Source organism: Bombina bombina, chromosome 3 (assembly GCF_027579735.1).
Source record: "Bombina bombina isolate aBomBom1 chromosome 3, aBomBom1.pri, whole genome shotgun sequence".
Classification (NCBI taxonomy): domain Eukaryota; kingdom Metazoa; phylum Chordata; class Amphibia; order Anura; family Bombinatoridae; genus Bombina; species Bombina bombina.
This window is the reverse complement of record NC_069501.1, coordinates 116,746,297-116,757,379: the sequence shown is the minus strand read 5'-3', so window position 1 is coordinate 116,757,379 and position 11,083 is coordinate 116,746,297. Positions and strand designations below refer to the sequence as shown.

Here is an 11,083-nt window from a genome sequence, read left to right as displayed (position 1 = left end):
CAGACAATGGTTAGTTAAACAAGATTCTAATCACATCCTGACTTACAAAAGGACAATGGATGACTCACATAATAACAGAAAGACACTTCACACCTAGACTAGATAACAACAGGGGTGAGGTTATAGGGGGTAGGGGTTTAACCCTTGCAGCCTGGTATCAGTGACAGTCCCTAACTATTGCTCCTTCTACGTGCTGATAGTTAGCTTTAAATAGTGTCTCTGTGGTGCCGAAAGGTATATCCCAAGGTATATCATCCTATCATATTGCTGTTTTAATGGGCAATCCAACAGTATTTGCAGAAATTTGTCTGCAGGCATAGTAATATTCAGGAATTCAGACTTAATAACGTTTAGCAGAAAATTGGAGTATTTACCATATTATTTAAAGACTTGCAAGGCTCGCGGAAGGGATGTTTCTGTGTTTGTATTAGCAGAACATCGTCCGTGTACATCGCCATTTTATGCTCTGTGTGGTCCATTGTGATACCCGTAATCTGTGTACATCCGCAAATTTTTAGGGCCAGAATCTCTATGGAGATTGCAAATAAAATTGGGGAGAGGGGGCATCCCTGTCTCGTTCCATTCGTGATTGAAAAGCTTTCTGACAGCCATCCATTTACTTTTACTTTCGCAGTCGGTGAAGTGTAAAGTGCAAAGATCATCTCTATAAAGAGTTGGCTAAAGCCCATTTTTGACTGGGTGATCCTTAAAAAGGTCCAGCTCACCCTGTCAAATGCCTTCTCGGCATCTGTGGAGGTGAGCGTAAAGGGTATCCTATGTTTTTGTGCGTGGGAAACAAGTTGTAGCACCTTTAGTGTGTTATCCCTCACCTGTCGGCCCGGGACAAATCTTACTTGGTCTGAGTTGATTATTTTTGGGAGGATTTTGTTTATGCGTGTGGCCAAAATTTTTGCGTATATTTTTATGTCGGAATTGAGTAATGAGATCGGATGGAGATTCTCCGGTCTATTGGGTGGCTTACCGGGTTTTGGCAATACCGTGATATGCGCTTCAAGTAGGTTCCTAGTAAATCCGCCTTCCTTTAGCAGTGTGTTGTACAAGTCGGCTAAATAGGGGGTTAGTAATGTTGCATATTGTTTGTAATAAGATATTCCGAACCCATCCGGTCCTGGGCTCTTCCCTGCCGGCATGTCTGTGATTGCTTTTTGAATTTCTGCGTGTTTTATGGGGGACTCAAATTGTTTTGCTTCTTCTGGATCTATAGTCGGGATTTTTATGTCTTTTAGATATACTTCAATTTCTGTCAAGTTGGTCTCTTCATCTAAATTAGGGCTTGTTACTGTGTTGGCTGCACTTAGACTGTATAATGAAGAGTAGTATAATCTCAGCGTCTCAGCTATATTCTGACTGTCTTTGTGTTGTGTCTCCTGTTTATCATATATATATGTGCGATATGGGATTGAAACAGTTTCCTTTTGAGGGCTTTGGCCAGGAGCAGGCTGGGTTTATTACTGAATTCAAAGTATTGTTGTGGCAGGCGTAGTGACCTCAACTGTGTCTCCTTTAATTGGAGATTGTGTTAGTGAATTTAGAATAGAGACCGACGCCGCATTATTTTTGTGTTTGGGTTCCCAGTATGCTATTTGTGCCTTTTTGCAATATTGTCTACTCTGTTTGTGCTGCTGACCCTTAATTTTTATCATGACCCCTCTTATGACTGCTTTGTGGACCTCCCATAACATTGATATTTTGGTCTGTCCAGTGTTGTTAAGCCTAAAGTATTCTTTTAGCTCTCTGCCTAGTTCCAATTTGTGTAGGGGGTTTTGTAGGAGATAGTCGTCCAGTCGCCAAATGTAGGGTAGTGGTTTCTCGGGCCATGTAAAGTCACATAGAACCGGTGAGTGGTCTGACCATGTTTGTGGCAAAATTTCTGAGTTATATACTTGGGTTAATGTGGCGGGGTCTGTCATAATGTAATCTATTCTAGAGTATGACTGATGTGGGTGTGAAAAGAATGTAAAATCTTTATCTCTAGGGTGTAATGCTCTCCATGTATCATGGATCATAAGTTGTTGCAATTAATGGTTAATAGATTTAAGTACTCTTCTGGGTATGCTAGAGGAGCCGCTGGTTGTTTTGTGTTGTTGCTGATTAGGCATATAGATATTTACTAGTGTTATGAATCTATTATATAGCAGACCTGTTACAAGCATATACCTTCCCTCTCTATCTTTATCCACATGTGTTGGTTGAAATTGAAGTGTTTTTAATCAGGATGCCCACTCCTCCCGTCTTGGTCGATCCTGAGGACAGATAAGACCTCTGGTACCTAGCGTGTATTAGTTTGGGTTCACTACCCTTCTTAAAATGTGTTTCCTGTATAAAAACGATATCCCCTTCCTGCCTATGTAAATCCCTAAATGCCATGGAGCGTTTCTCTGGGCTATTAAGACCCTTGGCATTGATGGTCATAAGACGTATCTTATGTGAGCGTGATATAGTGCCCCGGCCAGGCATTTAGTTAACCGTGCTTTAGTGTATCCGTATAAACCTGCTTACTTGGGTAATTGGGTCTGTAGGGAAGGGGAGGAGAAGGGGTGAGTGTGTGGTGATATGGGTTACCTGTGTTTATTTATAAGATTATGGTTAGAGTTGATGTGCCGGCGACCCCTGTCCGTACACTTCCCACTTGTGTACCTATTTAGTAGTTAGTCTAAAATCTTTGACTCTCTGAAGGAATGTACAGAAGTCAAGTACAATAATTGAGGGTAGTATCCCTTACCCCCAGCCCGAAACTTTTGTAGTGAATATTCATTAGGTGACGAGTGTGTGTTTTAATTTATAAGATTTCTTTGTGCGTTATAATGCGTTAACTTATCTGTTGGCATGTGATGTAATAATAAGCTGCCAAGTTACCTCTATTTGTGCCTGTAGTTTTTGCACTGAACTCGTGTGGTGTTATGTGCTGTCTATGGTCCCTGCAACCATGTTCAGGAGAACCCATGTTAGTGTTAGTGAAGGTAGGATATACTTTAGGACACTGTGTTATGCAAGTTATCATGATTGTCTGCATGCGAGAATTTGGACGGTAGGTGTGGGTGGGCTTATAAATTAGTTCCTTGGCCCAACCTTCCAATGTCTATATAATCTTTTACGTCTCAACGTGTGTCAGTATATCTGTCTAGTTGATCGTGTTTTAGGAATCTATTTGTGCCCCTCTTTGGGAGTTAGAGCAGTTATTAAGTTGTGTCTTGTGGGGAATAGTTGCGTGATTCCAGTGTTTACGCCTGTGTATGATGTAAATAACATTTTGTTGAGCACATGATGCAAACCATTCCATAGTGTGTGTCCTACATTGCCGTTGCTATACATGCAATAATGCGAGCAGTGTCGCACGTTAATCTTGAACACAGTAGTGTAGTAACAATTGATGAAGTGTTGTATACTATTTTGGCCTTATTCCTAGAATTTTTACAAGTTCTATTATAACATTTGTGGTGTAGCTAGTATGTGTGGTATCCTTATGAGTGCTTTCTTGTGACAAAGTACACATCGTTGTTGTTGTTGTTGCGTTTTAGGGAGCTACGAGTCAGTATTTATCCTAGATTTCTTCAGCCAGCAATAATTACATATTGCGCTAACATTTTCCTATCAGATTGTTATACATGGAGCCACACAGCATTTCACCAATTTACATACTACTTTAACTGAATAACAATGACTAACAACATTTTACATCTGTAACTGTGTGCTAACTTTACCCATCTGTTTTATGGTTGTCCTTTAGCCGAAGCCAACACCTAGAACTCATGGAGAGAAGCGGCATACTTTTCATCTTATGTCATGAAAAGTAGGTGATGTCCAGCGATACACATTTTTTACCTAAAGTTTCTTGTGTGACTCCTCCCTGTTGGTGCTGCTGAAGTTGCCGGCTTGATCTCACAGAAAGTCTTCAGATCATCTAGAGTCCTGTATGTTGACGATTTGTCTCCTCTCGTGGCAGTTATGCTGACCGGGAAACCCCACCTATATGGTATGTTTTCCTTCCGTAGCACTGAAGTGACGAATTGTAGCTCTCTCCTCTTTTGAAGGGTTGCGGGACTAAGATCTGCAAATATTTGTATTGGTGTCCCCGCATGAGTAAGCTGGGGTTTTTGTCAAGATTGTTGCAGTATCTCCTTGTCCTGGTGGTTCAAGAACTTCACAATAACATCTCTCGGGGGTGCCTTGGCAGAAGGTTTAGCTCTCAAGGCTCTGTGCGTCCTTTCCATAACAATGACTGGAGAAATGTTGTTTCCTTTAATTGTTCTGTATAGGCTTTGCAAATATCCTGGTAGCACAGTTTGTAGGATGCTCTCTGGGACTCCTGATGCGGAGATTGTTTCTGCAACCTCTATTGTCGAGGTCTTCTATTTTCTCAAGAAGGTTATGAATAGTTTCCTCCTAATAAGCTGTGACAAATGGTGCACATCTTGAGTAGTTGTGTTGTGGCTTTCCTCTAATGTACCCACTTTCTGATCTAAGCGTCTAATGTCTCTCTTCATTTTCCTGTAACATATTTTTCAGCTTAAAGTCCTCCCTTGTAATTTCTGAGGAGTGTATAGGGAGTGTGGGGACAGTGGGCGAGGTGGTATCTGTCTCTGTTAGAGTTGAAATGTCTCGTGCAATATCTCCTTTTGCAAGCAGTGGCACCTCTGTTGTTTTTAGATATTGGCTTAACAATGTTGGTTTGGGCTGCACATCTGCTTTTTGAGACTTTTTGGCTGGCATACCTCTTGGAAGAGCTGCTTTTCTATTCTTTTGTCACTGCCCTGTATGCTGATGTGTGTATTGCTATTTTTCTGCAGACGTGTCTGCTTTGTCACTATATGCAGTATACAGCCAGCAATTTTTCCCACACTTCTCAATACCAGTGTTTTTCTGTCCCCTTGCTATGTACGTGTTGCTTATCTCTTTTAGGGCCCACTGGCTCCAGGTGTGTCTGGCTTATGGAGACGGCATTTTATTTTTCTCCAGCTCAGTATGTATATCTGATAATTCGGCCACGTTATTCGACAATACGGTATTTCTTTGGTCCGTTTATTATGCCTAGTAATGCTTATTTGATATCACCCCAGTGTCAAGGCTTAGTTTGTGCGTGTCAGTACCACACTTATCTGATGCCTCCATTTTAGTTTACTTTCTAGGCCAATTATTTTCTCTGTCTCCCTCTGTCCCCCTTTATGTTCATGTTTAAGTTTCTTCAACCTCTTGCTCTGTTATAATGGTTTGCCTGCGGATTGCCCCTTTATGGAGTTACACCATTACCTGGAGTGAGCCTCCATCTTTACCTCACGTGGCCATCTGTTATGGAGCGTGAGTCGTCCTTATTTGCCTGTTTGGCTTTATCTGTTGCTCCGGTGCAGGGGCCGGTAACTGTTCTCACCTCCGTTTGCTTCCTTTGTGTGCTCTGCTGTAAAGCACCGCCTCAGCTCAATAGGCGATCTCGCGGGCTGGACCGTCTGTCTTTCCTGGTCTGTTGGCAGTGTGTTGGGAGCCCCAGATCCGTTTTTTTAGGTGCCCTTTCACCTGCATCATTTGTTAGCGCACTTGTACGGACCTTTACACCCGTTCCCTGCTAGTTAAACATCGGGCTGGGAGATCAGGGCCTAGGAGCTATTCTATGTGTTGGCCATCTCGCTGCATGGCCAAGCTCCACCCCCCTCTTGATACACTTAACTAATTTGCCCATTTTTATTGTCTCTTAATAAAAGTTATGTTTTAACTTTTTCTAGCCTCACAGTAGTCTAGGCACAGAGTGCTACTACAAAGCATCGCTTTCTTTGGAACTCCTTCCAAAACCTTTGTATAATATTAATTGATGCTAGCACCATTCCTAAATCGAGATTTGCAATAATGGAGGAAAACTCTAATTTCATAATAATACACCATTTAATGGGGAGCTTGCCTAAATAGTGCCACTGCCAGCATGTGCATTTGTGCTCAAACATAAGCTATAGCTCCTGTAAGCTTGAGCTCTGATATATGTTAAAAAAACACAAATTGTCTGCTTAGTGAGACTTAAACTTTGGAAGATCAGTACAAGAGCAAACTGTTCTATCCCCAGTGCTATAATGGCACTTGTCAATCTGTTTTTAATTTTTTAGACACAAGTATTTGCAACATAGATTTGTTGAAAATTCTCCATTTTTTTCTATTATCAAATATCTACATTCTCTTATGCTGACAAAATTGAATTTGTCGGTTTTTAAATATTGTAAAACAAGAATAGTCTAGACTTGCTAATGTAAATACATTTACTTTAGAGACCATACAGGCCAAATAGGTAGATTTGGGTACAGTGAGTCAGTCCTTTTGTCTGGTGTTCAAGTCTAATTCTACCAATAAAATCCCCACAACTATACATCTCAAATATGCAAGATTGTTTGTCACAAATAATATAAGAATCCAGTAAAGCTTTGTACAGTTTTCTTTATTTCAACAATATCACGCAACAGTTCACAGGAAGTGTGCAGATTATTGTGCATCGATAAATGTAATACTGCAGCAATATTCTGTATATATTACCAAACACATATCACAGAAGCAACTAACCAGGTTTAATAAAAATCCCTTTTTGCAGTAATAATAAAGATTCAGCAGTTGGTTAACAAATATTATTTGGTCTGTACTTTGCTGGAAAACTTCCTAGCAGATATTTCTCATATATTGTGAAGTACTTAACTGGACATTTTTATATTCTAAAAATGTTAAACCTATTAAAATACGTATATAACATGGGGTATCTATTTCAGACACACATTTAAGTTTACCAAGGCGTATCCTGCAGCCACTAAAGTAGATTTCCAAAGCTTTGTGAAGTTTATGTCTAAGCTTTAAAATGTTAATACCATTAGGGTTAGATGAGTATGATACTTTGGCTGGGTGATACAGGGCATTTTACACCCTTGCGAATACAATTTACTTATGTTGAACACTGATCTATGAATCAGGAAGTGGTAAGTAAATTTAAACATGTTTTTAAAAAGTCCAGCTATTAAAGGGACATGAAACCTAAAGATTTTTTTCATGATTTAGATAAAGCATACATTTTTAAACAACTTTCCAATTTACTTCTTTTATCTAATTTGCTTCATTCTCTTTGTATCCTTTGTTTAAAAGCATATCTAGCTAGCTGCTGATTGGTGTCTACACAAATATGTCTCTTATGATTGGCTTACCGATGTGTTCAGAAAGTTCTCAGTAGTGCATTGCTGCTCCTTCAAGAAAGGATACCAAAAGAATAAAGCAAAATTGATAAAAGAAGTAAATTAGAAAAATGTTTACAATTGTATGCTTATCTAAAGCAAGAAAGAAATATTTTGGGTTTCATGTTCCTTTAAGAGCCATATTAAATACCAATGTTTTCGCGTTCGTGGTTTAACTTTATTGAATATTGCCTTCCTATGATATGTACAGGCTAATGGAAATTTACTAGTAACTGAGATTAATATTAGACAATGACCTTAGAATACCCAATCAGAAGCAGCACACTTAAGTATACAATGTACTTATATACTAAACATATCTAGTTAGAAAAAAATATGTATTTCAGACACACACTTTTATATTTGCACATTGAAGCAATCAGCCTATTTTAATAAATGGTTTTCTATAAAATATACAACAAAATAGAAGCACAATATAAAATATTACACTACATCCCCTTTTGATTTGAAATAAAGTACTGTCTATAATGATTCCACTTAAAAACTGTTTAAATATATTATATTATTTTACGTGCTTTTTGCATCAATAACTAAAAGATAGTTTATCCATGATCTGTTTTCTATAAAGGTCAAATGAAAGCCTGAAAATGACCCAAGTATAGAATCAGTGTGAAATGTGTGTTGTGAGATGCAGAGTATTTATCTCTCTAGAATTCATTTTAAACCTTCAGTCCCGTAAAATTCAGTTGGTTCAGATTAATATATACCAGCAGCAGTAGTCTAGGAATGTATTATGTTCCTTCAAAGACAAAAATATGCACATAGTTTACTTAACTTGAATACTGGTGCTTGTCACTTAATACATTACACATGTATAATTCTAAGTATACGTAGATATAATTTATATTGCCTGTTTCTCTGACATATGTGCACACACAAAGAACAAAGTGCTTATATATGCAATTCAGCTGTAAGAAAAAAGTTAAATAAGAGACAACATAATAGAAAAGATCCCATTTTGTTTGTTGCAACTTTTTTAGATTGCTAAAAGCTCTGCAAAATTAAAAATGTTTTGGCCTAATTAGAAATGTAACTGTTAAACCTTCCCATAGATTATCTAGCTCATGCTACTAGACACTTAGGGACGATGACCAAAAGCTCTCTATGATGAGATTATCTAAAGAGGCTCATCAGCACTCTAAAGTCCCTCAAAGAATTCTACAATAGCAAATTTCAGCTTGAGAGCGGTTTATTTAGCTATGCAGGATCCTGTACATTACAATATAAGGTCTAAAAAAATCCCAAAGCTTTTGAGGGATTTCTCTCCATGCTTTTTGATCATTGGGCCCCAAGGGAGGTGGCATTAAGTATCAAACATTAAAGTGCTTACAATTACTGCATGAGATTCAGAACATCAGTTTCCAATATGTTGGTTGCAAACAAACCTAACAATATACACATAGATATTGCAAAGTCCTTTTTCCCAAAAGCTGATAGGAGATAAAAATACAATAACGTAACAAATCAAAAACATCTACAAATGTAAAAAAGCAAACAAAAAAACATTAATTCAGTGCTAATTTCAGACCAATAACTGCAGTCCCTTATTTAGCAAATATAGAAAAAGTGGTTAAAGAACCAAAAGAGAACCTTCAATATTACAGAATATAAAGGTTTTCAATTGTATAAATAATCTTGTTTGAAAAGAACTGCATATACAATTACGTTAGAGCAAGTACAACAAAAAAGTGTAGTATACCCCTTTAAAAGATGCTGAGACAGTTTTTAACCAATTATAGAAATTCCTTTAAAGATAATAATATAAAAAGGGAAGAATAAGGAAGTAAATACGCTACTTATTTCCATGGTAAGGACAGAACAAATTGCTTTAAATTATTCTGTGAACCTGAAACATGATTTGGAAAAGACTTCTAAAAATGAACTATTTCTGCAAATGTAGTTAAGTGCAGTAAGAACCACTGTCACTTGATAACTACAGAACGTTCTCAAGACTGGCTGTTTTCTTCAATTTAACCTTGATTGGCCAAATAACATTAATATAATAATATGTATCAACCCTCTCCAGCAGCAGAGTGATTAAACTCTGTACTATTTGGACCATAATTGAATTTGGGAATCACTTGATTTCAAAGAAATTCCAGATACTTTGAAAATGAACCTCCACTACAAACTAATAGCACAACATAATAAAGCTGCCGTTTAAAACATTTTTGGATGAATTTATTAAATATTCTATTATTCTGGTTGTAGTGGAGACTTAACTAGAGATTTCCAGTATGTTTAAACTGACTGTATTATATGGTAGCAAACAATATAGGGTCTTTAGGAGAAACCAAAATCAGAGTTACTAAATTAAATCCAAACACAGATTCAGATAGGATTTTGATTAAAATATTTGGTTTCTATTCAAGTTAATGAATTTAGAAACATTTGACCATTTAGCCATAATATTAGAGAACAAAAATAAGCTTTAAAGTACATATAAACACATATAAACTCAGAAAACAGATTAGTCACTTTCTTATTATGAATAGATATAGAGAAAAACAATTATATTCATACATTTCATTTCAATGATATTAAACGTAACACATTTACAATAGATTTAGGCTTTTAGAGTGAGAAAAAAGTGTCTTAAATGTGACCAAAATATACAAAAAAAGCAAACATACTTTGCAAATTAATTAAATAGTGGTTATGTTTTACTTTTCAGGAAATAGCTATGTATTTCATATTGAACTATAAGGTATTGCACAGAACAGAATCCTAAAATGCTTAGAATTCTAAACTACCGATCAGTAAATTCTGAGAGTGAGGAACTTGCTGCAAAACTATTAGAGTGCTGTGCAGATTTTGTCCGTAATGGAACACGTGGTGGTGGAGGTGGCTTTCTTAAAGGCAAAGTAAATGAGGAGCCAGATGGTATTTTATTCAAGTTTTTATCGTATTCGGACAGGTCAAAGTTTATTTGTGAATTGGCATTATCGGATGCCACAAAATCAGAGGAATTTTCCATTTTAGCAGTAAAGTGATCTTCATCAAATGTGACCCAACCTTTTTTATTGGCATCTGGTAATGTGGAAAATTTGTTTGGTAAAGAAAGACTTTTCTCAACTACACCAATGGTAAACATGGGTTCATTATGTTGTAGCTCAGGTTGACTGTGAGAACCAAATTGATCTAACATAGTTTTTTGCACAGCTGGCTGAGAAATTGTTAGAGAGTTTGGGACTTTAAATGGGTTTCCAGAATGTGCTGTTATTTCAGTGAACGGATTGGCTGAGCTGATGGTATTTGATTTGCTGACAAATGGATTCGGTGAAATCCTCATTTTGTCTTGGGATCCACTACGGGCTGGAACAGGAGGCAGAGCGGGCATGCGACTAGTACTGTTTAAGACATTCACATTATTTTCTATTGCAGAAGATGGCTGAGTCAACTCCTTTTGGCTTAACAATGGAGCAGGAGATATGTGACCAGGCGTTTGAAGCTTTGAAATATGAAACTGATCAAATGAAATGTCCACAAAAGGATCATTGTCAAAATGGCTTTTAAAGCCACCGACTCCATTTGTTGGAAGCTGCAAGAGAGGGGAAAAAAAAAAAAAAAAACAGCTTAGAATTCATACTGAAAATTGTGATTTTAACATTAATTTGCTTTTTATCTGTTTCCAAAGAATGCAATGAAAAGATGAGGTCTTAATGAAAAGCTCAAACAAAATGCTTGTATCTACCTAATGGATTACATAAAAATCACAGATCTATTAAAGGGATACTAAATCCAAATTTTGTCTTTCATGATTCAGATACAGCATGCAATTTTAAGCAACTTTCTAATTTACTCCTATAATCAATTTTTCTTAGGTCTCTTGGTATCTTTATTTGAAAAAGAAG

The 11,083-nt window shown here is 37.2% G+C and overlaps 1 protein-coding gene across 1 annotated transcript in view; it reads right to left on the bottom strand.

Moving 5' to 3' along the window:
* Nucleotides 1-6,412: 6,412 nt before the first annotated feature.
* The window catches only part of SYNJ1 (synaptojanin 1), a 364,762-nt gene continuing 360,091 nt past the window's right edge, over nt 6,413-11,083 (bottom strand). The window contains exon 29 of the mRNA XM_053705173.1: nt 6,413-10,770. Within this exon, the coding sequence (XP_053561148.1) occupies nt 9,979-10,770 (792 nt within the window). The 3' untranslated portion in view covers nt 6,413-9,978. The remainder of the gene's footprint in view (nt 10,771-11,083) is intronic.